The sequence below is a fragment of the Populus alba genome, chromosome 2 (assembly GCF_005239225.2).
Source record: "Populus alba chromosome 2, ASM523922v2, whole genome shotgun sequence".
In the NCBI taxonomy this organism is placed as follows: Eukaryota; Viridiplantae; Streptophyta; class Magnoliopsida; order Malpighiales; family Salicaceae; genus Populus; species Populus alba.
Window position 1 is genome coordinate 3,675,666 of NC_133285.1, and position 18,204 is coordinate 3,693,869.

Consider the following 18,204-nt stretch of genomic DNA (forward strand, 5'->3'; position numbering starts at 1 on the left):
AGTTTGAAACATATCCAGCTGTACTGGACGGTCCTAGGAACTGCTGGATCTTCATTAGAAAAGTTTATATAATAATTGTCATACAACTGCTAGTTACAGTTGCGGTGGCAAACACAGTTGTCTTAGCGCATCCCATTTCAAGCTTATCGTGCGCACTACGGCGGGACTGGCTGTATACGTAGCTACCATTGTTATTCCTTTTATCGGTACGTTTTTTTACCTTGTTCTGTTTTTGGGTTGATCTATTGCTTTGTTTTAATCTCTCTTAAAAAACATGTGCAGTTTAGTGTCCATTGTATTATTTACACCGACATGTGCAGTTCCACCACCGGCTTCGTCCAGTGAAGTATCTTCTCCTTGGGATTTTTACCATTGCTCTCGGGCTTCTGGTTGGACTTATATGTGCGTTTACCAGTGGTGTTTTTGCTTATGATTTTGAGAGTTAATTTTGTATGATTAAATTTTCAGTTGTTTGATCATAGTACCATTACCTTTTACCTCCGAATGCTAAGTATTTTTGTTCAAACTCCTGCTTTCACATTTGTTCCAAGTATTCCTTCCATTTTAAAACATAATAGGAAGCAGTTTCAACCATCTAGGTGCCTTGTTTGATTCAATTAGCCTTATTTACAATAGGTTTCATTGCTAGTCGACTGGCGAGTTCTATTAATTCCTACTCGTTTCAACAATTGGATCACTGATGATGCTTTATCTTGATTTCATAACAGGGAAGTTTATTTTGCGTTCTGCCATCATAACTTTTGCGGCCGTGGTTTGTCTCACTCTGTACACTTTCTAGGCGGCAAGGAGACTGAGGTCATGATTTCAGCTTCCTTGGGCCCTTCTTGTCTGCTTCCCTGATTGCTATTCTGCTGTTTCCTCTGATCCGGGTATATACATTAAGAGTTTGCTGCTCTCTTGAACTCAACAAGGACGTTTTTCCAACTGACGTTTCATTTCATTTTGTTGCTCATAAAATGCAGTAAACCATAGATGATTAATTATGGCTTTACCATAACTCATGTATAATGATTCAGTGTAGAAGTATTTCTGCACCAACTCCAGGAAGACTTGCACCAAAAGGAAAGAACATCACCTAGCAAAATTTTACTGGAAGAAATTTGGCAAACCACCATTTTCAATTAAATAACACCATCTAATTGTAGTCGACTTCTTTAACGTGCCATAACTACAGTAGTCTGCTTCCCTTACTTCGGTCAAACCGAAGATGAAAGCATATACATGATTTTTTACCCTCTAGTTTCATTTTAGTTCCGAAAGCAGACCTCTTTATGCCTACACTGCACTTACATTTCCGAGAAGGACAAAATCAACAGTGGTTCCGGTATGTTGAGAAGCCTGGCTAATTAGTCATAAAAACAGACCCATTGCCTTTAGTTCTAGTGGAACTCTAGATTGGGATTCTGTTCTTTCTTTGGGATACAATAGAGAGAAGCCTTGAAACACCTTGTGTCCAGATATCATGTTCCCTCTGGTTCTTGCACTCGAAGTCCACAATACCTCTTGCTAGTGTTTTCAGTCCAAAGTATCGACGCTGATCTCCACCCTCTAACAGATGTCTCCCTGGCCATGTTGGCAAATCCTTGCAAACCTCCAACACCACATCTGTATCTCACAAGACATGTCAGTAAGTGTAACGGTATTAGAATTACAATTTGTGCTCCCAAGTAATTGGCGGAGCGGGTAACAGGATACTAACTCTTTTTCTTTTTGGTGATAGTTCCTGCAATATGTCTGCTCTTCATCTTTAGCATCACCTACAATGAAAAATGATATGATTTCAGGTGAATTACGTAGAAATTGGAAGTTAGTTAATAAGATGTTAAACAAAACATTTCAAAAAATCTCACCTGTCCTGTTCTGTGAATGTAGACAGAGACAATTTTCCAGTGCAGATCGCCTGCAATGACATCAATGTTAACTGTTATATTTTGTTTTCTCCAGAGTAAAGGCAATATAGAAAGACCGCCGGATGTAGACCGTTTAATATTCAGTTCCGAGGTGATAAAACTAACCAGATGAAAAAAGGTTAGATGATTAATTTACCTTGGCGGGTGCGCTTGAGAAGCTCACTGCCCCTGGCGAGGAACTCTACACTACAGGCACCCGAGAAATTCTCCCCATTGGAAATCTCACCGCTGTAGCTTCGGTTATGATGGACATAATTTCCCACACCATAGATTCCGATGCCTCTCTCCATTGGTATTACAGCTGCAACGTTCAAAACATCCTTTAATGCTCTTGCCTTCAAGGTTGCTGCCCCCCGTAGAGCTGAACAGGAAAGGAAAATAACCATCCTTGAATGCCACTTTTCATCCGGAAGTGCTTCAAGATTAAGGGACTGTAGCAGCTATAACAGTATTTGATGGACATGAAACTTATGTAAAAAACATCGTCGACACGTGCCAAATTTTGTCACATTTGCAGACCAAAGTGGCTTGTATGGGATGATCATCAAGTATGTCTTAAAGAGACCCAATTCACCAAACGATTTAAGCATAACTTCGATGGGCTATCTTAAATTTTCTACTAACAAAATGTGGGCTAGAAACGGACAGTTTGCAGGAATACTTGCAAAAAATTATCATAGACATAAAGTGCAAAGTCATTACCAGTAGCTGCAGCTGCTGTTAGAGTGGTGATATCATCATGTGAATGAACATTCACAGCAGAGGTTACTACTGAAGCAAGATGGTCACGTTCAGCGCCCATAGCCTCAGCAGCCTCCACAAACTGAGCAGCCACCAATGTAGCCGCAGATGCCACAGCCATGTCAGTCTTGGTCAATTGCTCATTCTTTCCTGATGCTGAAGAAGCTGTGGCTGCTGCAATGGCTGCTATGGCAGAAGCCACAGCAGCAACTGAAACAGCTGCATGGAGCTGCGCATTTTGGGTTCTAGTTTCTTCTTTCTTTTTCTCCTTTCTGTCTTTCAACCACCTCCCAACTGTCTTGGCTCCACTGGGAGGGGCGCCACTACCAGGTCCAGCACTGGCACGGCCACCACTGAATAGGGGGTTCAAGGTGTTGTGAGAACGAAAATACTGCACAGAGAACGCAAAAGTATCATCAGCAACAAATGTGCATGTACAACTAGAGAGGTTGTATGTCATTCCAGCTCTGAAAACACTAATTTCTGCTAATTTCCTTAAGGAGAAAATAAAACAGAATACAGTAAGCTTTCATACACATCTATTCGGAACTGAAAGGATGATTCTTTTGGATAAATGGTGCGCGATTGGAAGAATCAGATCACAGATAGATCCTGCAATTTTTACAAGGAGACCAACTCTGTTGGTGGGAGAATTTGGAAGCTTGCAGATATTTTTTTGTACTCGAGTCCTGAATGGTTCTTCAGAGTTATTTTTTGTTAATGAATTCGACCACATCAAAGGACAGGGTGAGAATTTTTCGAAAGCATGTAATCATGTCCTGATTGTGTTCATATGCCAGGGTAAGAAATAAAAAAAATAAATGATTTATTATTATTATTATTATACTTGAGACCATCACATCTTTAAATTCTTTAGTGCATGCTAGAAAACACATTGTTGAAAAAAAATAACTAAATGATGGACTCAAAATTCTAGCTTCAAAGTAATGTAAAGCAACAAGACCAGTTCAGTTCAGGTAATGGAAACATGTTGTCAAACTAATTAATCATGCACAATTTAGAAAAACATGTTAATAACTTGTTTTACAACATGGTGGACGGTGTTTATTAAAAATTTGAATTTTTATGTTTAAAATTAATTTTGTTTTTATTTGATGTTATAAATATTGTATGATTTTTAAAAATATTTGATATGCGTTTGGTATTGTATGATTTTTAAAAAATACTTTTTATTTAAAAATATATTAAAATATTTTTTTTAATTTCTTTTATTTTTAACATAACACATTAAAATTATAAAAACATACTAAAAATATACTTAAAAAAATCGAATAAGCAATTACAAACAGCCTCTTTAGTGGAAAAGACAACTCAAAATGATGTTAAGGGGAAAAAAGTGTCATTGGAACAAGACAAAAGCTTATAGGTGGTAGAATGTCTTCTCTCTCTCTAGCCTCTACCCAGAAAACTTGGAAAAATAGAATTACATGAAATATCTTCAAGGAAAAGAAATGTATACAAGACCTTAACAATGTCTTCAAATTCATCAGAGGGTGAAATTGGGGGGCTCTCTGATTCCGTCAAGTTCAAAGGTCCACTGCTGTGAGAGAGCCTCCCTGAAGCCAGTGGCGACACTTCCTGCAACACCAAGAATCATTTAAATGTAAAATCATAAACTTGACCATGAGTTCCTCAAAATATCACAAGATAAGAGAAAATGGCTTCTTGTCTGAAAACATAACAACTGGCCAGTCAAAACTAATCTCAAAACTTTGAAGCCTGTGATTATTTGGACTTACTGATTGTGACATGATACGTTCAAGTACAAGCTGGGAAGAACCAAAAGGAAACTGGTTGGCAAACGGATTAGGATGCACAATCTCCTCCGTCATCTCACCAGTGACATCTTCAGGTATAGAAGAAGCATCAGTACAAGTAGAGCTGCTAGCAGACTTGTTAGAGGCCATGCAAGTGAGGGATTTTGAGACTTCAAGAGCTGAGACACTCCATGACCTTGACAAGAACTCCATTGGCAGTTTTGGGCTCTCTGGCAGCGGAATATTGCTGCAGACTGGGCTGTAAGCTGGCCGGCGAAGGCTGAGAAGAGGGATCTCTTCCATAATAGCTGTTGAGTCAAGAAGAGAGCCTGTGGGGTTGGAACTAGTAGCGAGTAGTACAAATTTTGAGCCGCAAAGGTTGCAGGTGCCTAGGGGCCAGTCACTTTATAGGACCAAAGGGGGTCGATGGTCTCTGCCTCTATGGTTGCTTTTTGTAAATTTATGGCAAGTTCTGGTACACGGTAAATAAAGTACTTCACGTGGCATGAAATTTTGGAACCTGATATCAGCCCTCTATGATTGGTTGAGCTAATAATTATCTACAGTACTTAATTAACAAAGCAGCACTAAGAGCTACTCTATCATTGTTTTTTATAATATTTTATATTTATAATATATTAAAATAATATTTTTTTTATTTTTAAAATTTATTTTAATATTAGTATATTAAAAAAAATTATAAAAACATTAAAAATAATTAATTCAAAACAAAAAAAATATTTTTTTTCAAAAAAATCGGTGCCTAAAATTCCAACAGCCGGTAACAAGTATGTTTTTATCTGAAAAATTACAAAACCAGTAGTTTTAAAAGTGATTTTCAATCATTTTTTTGTTGCTTTTAACATGATCAAAAATATATTTAAAATAATAAAATAAAAAAATATATTTTAATATTGTGGTGTATAATACTTTTTAAAAGTATAAAAAATTATTTAAATATATTTTTAAAACAAAAAAAAAAACATATTGCAATTATAAACATTTTTCTCTAAATAAAGGGTACAATCAACATTTAATGCAAGGGGACATGTAGTTTGTTATACAGATCCTGTTCAAAATTCTATAAAGGGAACACCTTAAGAGCTCCGAGAAAGGGAAGCACGTTTGATGGGGACCATTGTGATTATATACCCCCCCTGGACGAATGTCTCAGAGGCTTGTCGACATCCCAGGCTGACAAGCTTCAGAGGTCCAAACTCCAAACAGATTTAGATTCACAGTTTTGCCTCTACAGTTTCAGACACAAAGCTGCCTGCCCTGTCCATTTAAGAGAAGGGAGACTTGTGCTAAAACGCGCGTGCCTATCCACATCATCATCTCTGCTTTGTTCCCTTCTTCTTCTTCTTCTTCCCTTGTCACAAAGGCCTGCATTTATATGATTCTTTTCTTTTCTTTTCTTTTCTTTTGTTTTCTGAACAAAATCAAGAGTTTTAAAACGGAAAGAGGAAGAAAACCGGGTCTCTTTTATAAAAGTCTTCTAGCGCGATTCTTGCATAATGATCTCCACTGGATAAAGAGATGCCCTTTATTCCTTTCGCCACATTCACTCTATGATCATGCAGCCACCCTATCCACCTTTAGCTTTTCCCTTGCATTTCACATGTATATTTCAATGGTTGATCTAGCTTTATAATACATTTTGAAAGCTAATTTATTCAAACGTCTAGTTCTTTGTCACTTTACATGAAATTAAATGAAATTTCCAATCCGTTCCAACCCCACCTCTTTTTTTTCTCTTCTTTTCTTTTTTCAGGCTGGGTGCTGCTAGTAACGTTCAAACACTCCAATAAAAAAATAAAAACTTCCATGTATGTGGAAGAAGTGTTCAGCACTGTGGCCCTAAGTTAGTATTTCTTACCCCAGAAACTTCTGCCCAACATTACCATAACAAAGTTGTCATCACAATGGTAAAAGCATGGCAAACAGGATTGCTGGTTCTCGTTTAACCGTTTGCAACGGCTAAAAGTAGGTTCGTGCCAGGCTTGGGGCCTGCCTGGCTAATATGACTGACTAGAACAGACACTGCAGGTCAAACAATCAAGTATTAGCAACAAGGTAATATAACCAGAGGAAGTATAGTGGAATTGCTGGTCCATTTCCTTCTGCACATACAGGGTTATTTCTTTCTACGTATCTCGCAGGTCAAAAAACTCATTAGACGGAAAAAACTAGAATCGAAGGTGTCATGCCTAATGTCTTGCGAGTTATTATTACCTTTCTCCAATGTCTAAACCCAAAATAAAGAATTTTCACATGGAATGCGGCGTTTGTAATCGTTTTTAAGGTGAAACTTTTGGTTGGGACTTGAGGGCACACCTGATATAAATTCAGTTGCCGTTTCCCTTACATGGAAGGAACACGATTGACCCAGCTAGAAATCAAGGAGAAGACAGCCCCTGCATCTTGATTTTGTCAACCTCAATGACTTGTAGAGAATCTATGATTGGCACTTCAAAGATCATTCCTTCATAGTAAATACGAAGTAACCTTGGACCTGTCCCTCTACAGACCATTCAAGACGAATTATTTTCTATTTCTGCCGGCCATATTCTGCTGTCTGTCTCTATATTCAAGAAGTAAGAATCCACCATCAACTGTTCTATGTAATGGGAGCATCAGCAGCTTAAATTGCTGCTTTTATTCCAAAAAATAGCCCCACTGTCATTTACTAATAGCAACCACCCAACCAAGCTCAAACGCCTATGGTAACTCAAAGAGATCCAAACCAATGCAGATCTATAGCTACACAAAAGGAAGGTAGGTCAATGGTGAGTTACCAAATATGTTTGATTCAAGAAACTATTTTCTCACAAAATTAATCTATACATCCATCCCTTTCACCCCTAAAAAACATTGAGCAAAGAGATAACAGAACAGATATCAGAAGTCTTACCCAAAATTGAATCCTACAGCAAATAGAAAGGCAAAGAGCTAACTGTTTGATTGTAAACCGCTGCCTCCATAATATTGCTTGGTAGTTTCACGTGAGAATTCTGCGAATGTCATCCCATCCTTCAACCGTGATGAAAGTGGGGGAACAATTTTATGAATTTCTCGAGCTACTTCATTAAAGTCAAGCTCAGTAAGGCCATTTCCCTTGTTTGAAGAATGACAACCTAAAATGCTGTGATGCACATTATAATCTGAGATTGAGAAAGTTTTGCTCCATGCAGGTTGCAAAAACACAACAAAAGTTTCTCTGCTTAGATTATCTAAGTTTGGGGGTCTGCAAACACAATGAAGGGTTGAGCGAAGCTTTCCTCTCGATAAGATATCAGCCGACTCACCGACCTGAATGATGAAACTTTCTGAAGAAGTTTTCACCATGAGGACATCATTTGTATTGGCATCAAAGATTCGCAAATATGAATGTCCAGTTGGAAAAGGGCAGTCTTGACCACACAAAACTGGAAATTGATCTGTTGCGGTATTTTCTGATAATTGGGAGGGCATAAGAAACATGGGTCCTGTCAAAACAGTGAAGATACCATAATCATAATGCCACTGCTGCCATAGGTTTCCCTGATTTCCACTTGATCCGACTTCATTAACATTTGCAACCAAGTTACAGCGTTCTGATTGCTTTTGCTCACTTCTTGATAACAGCACTTGGTTCTTCTCACAATAAGCCTGTTTTTTTGTGGATCCCTTCCTTCTCCCACTTGCTTTTATCAGTAGGTTGTCTAGAGAAGAATGGTAATGTATAAGGCGTCCTTTTGCTGTCCCTGATTCCAGTAAGCTCCGTTCCAACTCTTGACCACCAATGGCCATATCACATATTTGCGCAACACGAAGCCCCAGCTCCATCATGCAATATCCCAGCTCCCTAAAGTTATCAGACAGATTTGCAAATTCATCTTCGGCAGAGTCTGTCACTTCATCATCATTGTCATCCAGATGAGCTGATTCTAAATTCGAATTAGAACGGGCTCCATTATTCAATTTACCCGGAGCAGATTCTAGAGCTTGAGCATATTTGAGTTGCATTGCAAAAGAGGACACATTTCTATCCGGGTTCTTCAGAGGAACATCACTACCCAAGTTGTGCTCCTGCAAATCATTGGAAAATGGAAAAAAAAACTTGAAAGATCAACACTTGTAGGGAAGCGCACAAACTATGCTCTGACCCAAATACAATCGCACCCGCCATCCAATCACCACGGAAAGCAGACACAAGAAAAACACTTTTAATTCCATGCTTTGTTGCTTAAAATACTATAATTAAAGAAAACAGCAGAAATACTAAAAAAAGAACTGATGCATTAACTGCATGATTTTTGCTTTCCCTTTCTTCGATATTAGCAATGGTGCTAAGCTATAACCCACCCCAAGCAATAAATTAGGTTAAAACGGTTTCATCAATCCAATCCAGTCACTTTAAACACTGGCACCCTGAAAAATAAAACAATCTAAAGTTCAATAACTTTTAAAATTAAGAAAAGATTAAACCTTGAGGATGTGTTTGCGGCGATCGTGGTCGAGAAGAGCCAGCTTGCTAGCAAGAGGGAGGAGCCTTTGTCGAAGAATGGAAGCTTTAGGGACACCAGTGATGGAAAGGAGTCCTGGGCCAGTCGGGCCTAGGGTTTCCATTATTGTTTTCTTTATTTTCTCCGCTCTTTCTTCTCCCTCCTCTGGTACCGGTGAAGTTGATGATAACAGCAGCAAATCAGAGTAGTGCAGCTCATACAATTCTAACACTCCCGCTTCTGCCATGTCTTGTCTCTCTCTGCTGTCGTTGAACTCGATCACACAAAAAGGAGGACGTTGGTCGTACTTTGAACCTTGGTGGGCCCTGCTTGACTCTGATTGGGCCACGGAGAAACCGTTTGTTTATTTACGTGCGAAATTATGGAAGGATTGAAATGAAACAAGACAATAAAAAATATTCATTCGTCTCTTAATTTCTCTGAATAAACTATTTAAACCATGGGAAAGATGCCTTGTTAAACTCGAAGAATAAGTGTTAACTCTTAGTCACTCCCTTGAGAAATATCACGTTATGGGGAACGTGACATTTTTCAAGCACAAAGCAAAAAAAGTGTTTGTATCTAAAATTACAAGCTTCTAGAAATCTGGCTTCCGTTTGTACCAAAAGCCTCTACTTGTTACCCCTATACACCACGGTGGCCGAGTCACCGGAAGGCAAGAGGTCAATTGGATGCCTGCTCCAAAACTTCCCTCTTCATCGTTTTCGTAAAACTTTCAAGTTCAAAAACAGCTCTCCCGTGAGAGATCAATACGCACACATTATTAGCATCTAAGCACCTTCGAGTGTGAAGGCTTGAGAGTTTGAGACTAATTTTCTATGGGAGTACAAAGTTGTGTAATGACAAGGACAAAGACAACTTCTTGTTTCATGTTTCTTCCTAGACTGCAGTTTCTTTGAAGCTCTTAGCCAACCAAATGGCAGTCTCCCTGGGAGAAACCTTCTCGGGCCCAAATGGCTTTAACAACACCCCAAGCTCTGCAAACCGTTCTTGTTGCAAAAGGCGCGCACTAAACTCAAGCAATCCTTCTAAAGCCTCCGCACGCTGTTGGTATGACGAGGTGTCAAACCGGCGCTGCTGTCTAGAGTGTGAAGATGAACGGCTTGAAACACCACTTGTTGGATTATGCTCCGAGCATTCACTTCCAATTCGCTGGCAAGCTTCAGTTACACGGTGCTTGGATACAGCTCTCTCTAGAACCTGAACTGTACACTTGTCCTTTGTGATGGAGCTGTCCACGCTGTCGGGTGATGAAGAGAATTGTGCTGAAGTTGATGTTCCATGGATGGGAATCAAAGGATCTTCGGAAGAGGCTAATGGAAATTCTGCGATCTTGTCAATTCGTGGAGCATTCACAGAAACGTTTGGAGAATCCATGCTATGAAGAAGACCATGACAGGCCTTATAATGGGTTCCAGCAGCTACAGCTCTCGTTGGAAATGGAAGAGATGCTCTGCGTGCAGCATGGGAAGATTTGCTCACTGTAGTACATGACACTGGAAGCTGCGAATACGAGCATACCATTAAATTAGCTAATGATAATGCTTCTGCTTCTTAACTTATCAGAAGCTGTCTGTGTTTTTCTATGAACACATTCCATAGTGGGTGTTCCTAAGCATGGCAGCTTAATTTCCAACATAAAAAAGCCAAGGCCAGCACTAGAGCTTGCATAACGCGGTCTCTAGGTCATAATAATATGCTCCTAAAACATATCAGTGCTCTACACATCAGAGATCAAGGGGACACCTTCAGTATACTTGAACCTAAATAATCAAAGAAACGCCCCACATCTAACATGCTGTCAGATTTCCCAAGTTTCAACTGAAAAAAAAAATGAGAGTAGGTATAGATGCTACTTGAACAGATGAAACACTTCATTTCTATACCTAAAACTCACCGAATCATGCTTTGAAGTAGTATATGATATCTTGGATGGTGTTGACTGCCTTCTAGGAGTAGCAGAAATTTTTGAGGGCATCAATCTTGGGGTTCTGGCATATGTTGAAAACTTTGCTGCCGTATTACCAAATTCTTCATGGACAACACCGACAGATAATTCGGTGAACCTTTGGTTCAAATAAATTGGGGCTGGGGATTCCTGATCTCTTTGAGAAGAATGGGGGGAGTCTTGTTCAGTTCCTGATATACTAGGATTCAAAGCCCTGTCATTGTTGAATGATCGCCTTTTTTCTCTGGCAGTAAAACTGGGAACAGCTTGTGGATCCACAAAACTAGCTTTCTTTATGAAGGTGGAATCAGACCATTCGACAGGGAAAGTATTCCATCTCGGGCCATTCAACTTTAGATGAATCTTGAGAAGGTAAGGTTGAAGATGTGGGTGACCAAGCAACTCTGCAGCCTGGCACATTAAGAACTAATTTTCAAGAAGTTGAATAAATACTATAAAGAAATTTGAAGCATATTTATTTCTAAAACCTATATACTCTGTCTACTGTGCAGCTATTCACCCTAGAAATTATAAGCACATGTAACATGATGAGACATGCACTTAGGCATGGGTTTCAGTTAGGAATCATAACCTACACAGCATATTTAAGCGAGCAATTCATGGATGTCAGACTAAACAAACCAACCAACTTGCTTTCCACTCTAAAGAAGTTGTTGTCATACAGTGCTGAATTTCCCCAATAAGTATTCAAGGTATAAATAAATACGTTTTGCAATCTTCTGGCCCAACTTATGTACTCTACAACCTGAAGCTTAAATGTGGTCACAAGAAGGTTCCAACATCAAGGTAACACTCTGGCATCAGCACCTAACATCCAAGCCCAGCCTTCTTAATAGACAGTAGCAGGGATCAAATAATGCATATTTACAGCCCAGATATCCACAAGAGTCTGAAGACCCTTGAACAGAAGTGAACTAGATAACCAACCCTAAACCTATTTTGCCACTTTGATCTCCAAATCATTTTGGCCTGTTGGACAAACTTCGTTCTCCAAGTCGAACAAATTAGGCTTGTACTTCTAGATTAATTATGCATAGGAATAATCACTTTGGAGGACCAAAGAACAATGAATGTATAAATACAGATGTGTTTGAATGTCTTTCCCTGTGAACCTATATAAAGATGCTCATTAAAACCAAACAGGAATTGGAGGAGGCAGGAGGGAGAAAACATACACTTGGTCGAAGCTCTGGATTCTTTCGCAGCATGCTTTTAATCAGCCCTCGTCTGAAAAGGTTACATTAAAAAAGAAAAAGATTAGGGAAAACCATGAAAACTAAGTCTACCAACAATTATAAGACTTGCTAAAACTTTCTATCAATGCACATCAGAAAAGCCAAAGTTGCAAAAGTAAAACAATCTCTGTAGCTGACATATTTAATTCATGATGTGAGAGGTGGACTCACAATGGACCAGAGTACACAGTAGGAAGAGGAGCCACTATAGACTTATTTATTTTGTTAATCAGTGCTTGAATATCCTGCTCAAGAAAGAAGAAGAAAGGTAATTCTATGAAGATCTGCACCAGGTACTTATTGAAAAGCACAATGAAATGGAATTCTTCAATTTGTTTAAGCAACGTCCTAAACAAGCCCATATTGTTTCTACAAACAGCATATTAATAACTCACAAAAGCTTTAAATGCAGACTTGTGAGCTGCCATCTCATATATGCAGCATCCTGGAAAGCACATCAAGTTACATTAAAAAGAAAAAAAAAATTAAAAGAAATCACAGTTTGTCGTGTTTAAATGATTTTAAACAAGTGAGTAGCTAACCTAAAGACCAAATATCTGACTTGGAACCATAGGGAATATCAGCAAGAAGCTCTGGGCACATGTAACTGGGAGTTCCCACAACCTGTATTAGGACCAGAATATTTAGTCATGATCATTATATCAGGGATAAGATAAAACATTGGAATGAAGCTCATAAGTAAACATAGTGCTCACAGAAGAAGCAAGGTCATCTGAAGTTAACATTTTAGCAAGACCAAAATCACCTGCAACAACAGGTGTCTGTAAGCAGTTTGTATTGATTAAAACAACAAGTGTTGCAAACAAAAGTACAAGTGAATCTTGAATAAACAAGCTCGGACAGTTAGGAATGGCCATAATACTAGTTGAATTATTTACCTAGTCGAATATCTTGATCTTTTGTCAAAAATATATTTGAACACTGGAGCAATTTTGGAACACCATTAGAGAAAAATAATATGTGAGCTTTCATACATAAAATATCAACTATTATTTCAGTATTTGCAGCAAAAAGTGCAACTGACTTTGACATCACGATGAAGAATGTGGTTAGCATGCAAGTAATCAAGAGCCATCAGGAGTTGAACTAGCCACTTGCAAAGTTTCTGCACAATATCAGTCAAAGGCAGAACATACATGAGTTAAAAGGTCAAGTTCACTAAGTTTTTGACATCAAAATGAACACTATAGAGCAGCAGCGTCAATGAAAAGCAGTTGTGATGCAAGAACAACTACCTCTTCAGGAAAATGAACACCACTGGCCTTTTTTATAGCTTCAGCCCTGTAGAAAAACAAATGGGGATGGGAAGTCAAGAAGACAACAAATCAAGTCATATCCAGATGAGAATCAGACATTTCTTGAAAACTGTATTAAGAATTAAACTTACATGTCTCCACCCTCACAGTATCCTATAATGATGCACACATAGCAGCCCTGGAAATGACGAGGCCAGTTGTCAATTGCACAGCAATAAAGCACCATAGAAGCTAACTTATGTATGATTCAACATGTAATCACAGTAAAAAAAAAAGAACTTCCAAGTTTTAGCACTCTATGATTCAACATCAAATATGGGTTTAACTATCACCACTTCCATATAGTTAAGACATAAGTGAAAGGTAATACCGATTACTCAATGGCATAATAGCTGATTCTCGAAATATAGCTCGCAAAATAAGGCCTGCATACCTTTTCTACCCAGGAATCTTTGTATTCCACAATAAATGGGTTACTTGCTTTAGAAATAAGCTCCATCTGCAGTACAAAAAACATCATCATCTTAAATTCTAAAGATGTGAAAAATGAATGCTGTGTATAATTTAAAATTTATGGACCACCAGAAAAGAAGAAAAAGAAAAAAGAGCAATGTCCTGCAAATGCAATACATCATATCAAACAATTAATTCTCCAGCAATAAACAACAGTAAAAAAACCATAACTAGATCTAAGAACAAACACAAGTGTGAAGCTTTAGTCACTCAAATTTTATTAAGAATCTCTTCCAATTCCACAAGTGTAACCTATTCTGATGTTTATCTTTCATTCAAGATACAACTTATTCGCATGTATTCGATCTTAAACAGAAGAGGAATGTAGTTCAGTTCAGTTCTCCTTCAAATTAAAGAGAAGTTAAATACACTGACCTCCTGGTAGGCAGACCTGCGAGTTCTATCAGTCTGACGAGCAAGACGAATTTTCTTCAGCACATATCTAGAAGTAAGGGGAAAACCATGACAAAAAAAAAAACATTGAATATGATGAATACCAAACATCTTATTTCCCGTAGCACAGGATTTAATTCAGAACAGCAAGAAACAAATTAAAAACACTCAGAATTTCAAATGCTACACTAGGCCAATAAACACACACATGCTGATACGCATAAGAACTTAAGCAAGCATGCTCACTTCTTTTTTTCATGTTTATGCCTCACAAGAAGAGCTGAGCCAAAGGAACCTTTCCCAATCTGTTCCAGAATTTCATACTGCTCCATGGCGAGTTCTATGAACCCCACCTCCCTTCAGAGTCTTCCAAATGGTCTTACTATTTAGCACGGCAACGCACCAATTATTCACGAAATAATATTAGCTACAGTCAATGATGCCCCAGAAACAGAAAAGCAAGATAACACAATAAATTATGGCAGTAACTATCTACAAAATTATCAACAACAACTAAACAGTAAAATAAGGTCTGCAAAGCAACTAACATACAAAAAGTAATAAAAAGAAATCCACCATTTCAAATTTTCATCAGATAGTAATCTTGGATAAAATAAAACTTCGACCGCACACCATAGAACCAACCAACCTCCTCAGTCCCCAAAACCAAACTCTGGCTGTTACAGGGAGGGAAGCAAAATAAAAGGCACAATAAGCCCCACACAAGGTGGCAAATCCTTGAAGCCAAATTACTTAGCTCAAGACAGCAAGTAATGCTTCAAGAATCAGTGCACTTGAACACATCACATGCGTTATTACATTTGGGGTTGGCATATTTTCTAGGGTTTTCGTTTTCCCCCAAGTACACAATCCAACACCTCATAGATTGTAAGAGTAAAACCCTACACCTAGCCAAAGGAAGTGCAAGTCAATCCACTAACACGCAAGCACACAGTTACGCCATCATAGGCATGCTTTTATAGCTCACCAAACCGAAAATGCAGCTTCTAATGACTTGATAAAAAATACACAAGAACTCCATTACATACAGCTACCAACCAAAAAAAAAAACAGCTGAGAAATTCGTAATGATTTTTTGCAATTTAGCATCCGAATAAGATAATAATCCACCGACAAGCTTCTAAGGGATTAAGATTATGAGAAACTGAAACACAAACCACAGAAAATTATTAAAGTAATCGAACAGTTAAGCGAAAAGACTACAAACCTAACTCAAAATATAAATAAATAAATAAACAAAAAGCACTTTCCTAGCAAATTAGCTAACAGAGGATGAGAAAGCAAGAAAGAACAAAGACGTGAAAAGCGAAAAGATGGGTACCTGAAATTAGACAATTGATTACCACGAATGGCTAGCTAATACGCATCAACTTCTTATCTTGAAACAGAAAATTTGAATTTTCAGGACATTGTTGTTGACTGTAAGGGAATATTAGGAGGGTGATAAAGGAACTTTCACCGAATTAAAAATATTATTATCTTTGTATTTTTATTTTTATTTTTTGTATTACCGAGAGAGAGAGAGGGAGGGAGAGAGGTGGGAGCGGCAAAAGAATTGGAAAACAAGCAAAGGAGAAAGTGGAGGAGAGAGAGAAATTTAAAATTCAAAATGGTGAGAGAGATAGAGAGGGGAGGGTCAAATGGCAGTGTCATTAGTCACTGTTATTTTTTTGGATTCCTTTCTTGATTGTGACACCCTGAAGGTGAAAAGGAAAGCAGTGCACGGGTTTGCCAATCTGTCGTTTCATCGGTCCAAATCAAAAGGCCCATTTCGTTTTATTGGGTTTTCATCGTTTCCATTCGAGCCTATATTTAGCCTTATCTCATAGAATGCCTATTCGAGCAAGGCCTCTTTATTATATGAACTTCGGGCTTTCTCCAGGCCCATGTGCTCACTCTTTAACTCTCTTTTATTTTATTTTTCCTTCTCTTCCCATCTTCTCTCTTCGTATCGAATTTGACACTATAATATCTTATATCAAATTTAATATTGATGGTTGTTTTTAAAAATATTTTTTATATTCAAATAATATTTTTAATTTTTAAAATTTATTTTTAATATTATTATATTAAAATAATAAAAAAACACACAAAAAACATTGAAGCAAAGATAAAAATAAAAAAATTCAATTATTTTTAAAAATATATTTAAAATACAAAAACAAACAATTAGCTAGATCAAATAAGTTTAATTATATCAAGACCTGGTTCAACTCAATTAAAATTTTATAATGGATTATGTTTTGGGTCTCAAGTTTTTCAAATCAATCCATAGATCCAGAATAAAATATTATCTAACATTGTGGTTCAATAGCTTTTTTAAAAAACTATTAATGTTTTTTTCTTTGAAAAACCTTTAAATTAATGTTTTTAATTTTTTTTAATCATTTTAATATGCTGATGTCAAAAATAAAAATATAAATTATTTTGATATATTTTTAAACAAAAAAACATTTTAAAAATTAATTACTACCACATTTCCAGACAGATTCTAAGATGTTGTTTGATAATGTAACTGCGGGTGAGGTTCACCCACAGCCACGTTAATTAATGTTTGGTAAGCAGAATGAAACTATTTTAGTGGGTAGGACCCGAAACGCGGTTTCCGAGAAGCAGTCTGAAAATTAAAACTCAACAGTGCTCCACTGTAGCAGATTCTCTTTTTTTTTTCTTTTTTTTTTAAATTTAGAAAACCAGTTCACCTGAGGAGTTTAGGTTTTTTTTTTTCTGAAAAACCAACGCAATTAATTGATTTCACTCGTAAACATGAATAATATTTTTTTATTTGTTAAAAAAAATAGTTTAAGGTGAATTAAATTTACTCATACTGTAATTTCAATTTTATTCCTGATAATATTTTATCTAATTTTATTATACGCTCAAAAAATTATGAAAACTATAGTTCTTATCGAATGAATTTGTACGTAATGAAATTGTAAATTTTTTTAAAAAAAATTGAGTTTTACTCGAAAAACTAGTATATAATATTATTTAATAACACTACATAAATTAGAAGGATATCGCATGATGACGTAGCATTTGTGAAATTTGATCGCAATTCCAATTATGTTCTTGCCGGGTCCGACCCAGCTAAAAAAAAATCAGTTTTTATTTTTATTTTAATTGTGTTTTATTCAAAAAAATTAGAAGGATATTGCTTGATGACGTAACAAAAAATTCAGTTTTTGTTGTTGCATGCTTAAGAAACCAAGAAAAATATAGTCAATTGTTGGATAGATTTCGTATGTGATGACATTGCAAATAATTTAATTGAATAATAAAAAATATTTGATATCAATATTATTTATTTCATAATGTAATAATAGTAGTTAAATCTATAATATTTAAATTAAAAATATTTTTAAATTGTTTTATAACCTCAATTTGAAAAGCATTTTTTTAACCAAACATTAAACTACTTTTTGTTCAACCTCAATTTCAACCATAATTTTAACCAAACATATATTTTTTCAAACCAACCTCAACTAAAAGTAATTTTTATAAAACAACTTTTTTAAAATCCACAACTACAACAACAACCACAATATCAAACACACCCTTAATTTCAAGCTGTGTTTGAGAATGAATTTCTCAAAAATTTATTTTTTTAAAAAAATATATTTTTGAATTGTTTTAATACGATGATATAAAAAAAAATTAAAAATATGTTTTAATATATTTAAAAATAAAAAACCCTTAAACAAAAAACTCATCACCGCACTTCCTATTAAACTATACTATGAACAGCTACATTAGTAATGATCAAATCAGTTGTCATTAAATTGGCATTTTATCATTCTGTCGTCTTGTAAACCGGGAAAAATGCACGAAGTTCTGT

At 36.7% G+C, this 18,204-nt stretch overlaps 3 protein-coding genes across 8 annotated transcripts; all 3 read right to left on the reverse strand.

The window, feature by feature from the left end:
- Nucleotides 1-1,083: 1,083 nt before the first annotated feature.
- LOC118049336 (VAN3-binding protein) lies at nt 1,084-4,878 on the reverse strand. 2 transcript variants are annotated; one of them, XM_035059308.2, is made up of 7 exons: nt 4,433-4,878; nt 4,158-4,271; nt 2,634-3,063; nt 2,068-2,232; nt 1,872-1,921; nt 1,721-1,778; nt 1,084-1,626 (listed from the first exon to the last, which is right to left on the reverse strand). In XM_035059308.2, exons 1-7 carry the CDS (start codon nt 4,751-4,753, stop codon nt 1,412-1,414), a joined length of 1,353 nt encoding a protein of 450 aa, XP_034915199.1. In that variant the 5' UTR covers nt 4,754-4,878; the 3' UTR covers nt 1,084-1,411. The 2 variants fall into 2 exon arrangements, with proteins under 2 accessions (XP_034915199.1, XP_034915198.1); XM_035059307.2 differs by having other exon boundaries at nt 2,068-2,292; nt 4,433-4,875.
- Nucleotides 4,879-5,474: 596 nt separating this feature from the next.
- On the reverse strand, nt 5,475-9,329 carry LOC118049340 (uncharacterized). Of its 3 annotated transcripts, none has more exons than XM_035059316.2 (3): nt 8,921-9,329; nt 7,365-8,521; nt 5,475-6,493 (listed from the first exon to the last, which is right to left on the reverse strand). In XM_035059316.2, the coding sequence occupies exons 1-2, from the start codon at nt 9,182-9,184 to the stop codon at nt 7,403-7,405; spliced, it is 1,383 nt and encodes a 460-aa protein (XP_034915207.1). In that variant the 5' UTR covers nt 9,185-9,329; the 3' UTR covers nt 5,475-6,493; nt 7,365-7,402. The 3 variants fall into 3 exon arrangements, with proteins under 3 accessions (XP_034915207.1, XP_034915206.1, XP_073263603.1); XM_035059315.2 differs by lacking the exon at nt 5,475-6,493 and adding an exon at nt 7,179-7,213; XM_073407502.1 differs by lacking the exon at nt 5,475-6,493 and having other exon boundaries at nt 7,185-8,521.
- Nucleotides 9,330-9,356: 27 nt separating this feature from the next.
- LOC118049339 (serine/threonine-protein kinase Nek2) lies at nt 9,357-15,839 on the reverse strand. Of its 3 annotated transcripts, none has more exons than XM_035059311.2 (15): nt 15,688-15,839; nt 14,592-14,727; nt 14,328-14,394; nt 13,873-13,938; nt 13,571-13,617; nt 13,419-13,464; nt 13,208-13,288; nt 13,062-13,104; nt 12,879-12,928; nt 12,705-12,786; nt 12,558-12,607; nt 12,334-12,407; nt 12,103-12,154; nt 10,856-11,317; nt 9,357-10,461 (listed from the first exon to the last, which is right to left on the reverse strand). In XM_035059311.2, exons 2-15 carry the CDS (start codon nt 14,675-14,677, stop codon nt 9,838-9,840), a joined length of 1,830 nt encoding a protein of 609 aa, XP_034915202.1. In that variant the 5' UTR covers nt 14,678-14,727; nt 15,688-15,839; the 3' UTR covers nt 9,357-9,837. The 3 variants fall into 3 exon arrangements, with proteins under 3 accessions (XP_034915202.1, XP_034915204.1, XP_034915201.1); XM_035059313.2 differs by lacking the exon at nt 15,688-15,839 and adding an exon at nt 14,995-15,572; XM_035059310.2 differs by lacking the exon at nt 15,688-15,839 and adding an exon at nt 14,922-15,572.
- Between the last annotated feature and the right edge of the window lie 2,365 nt (nt 15,840-18,204).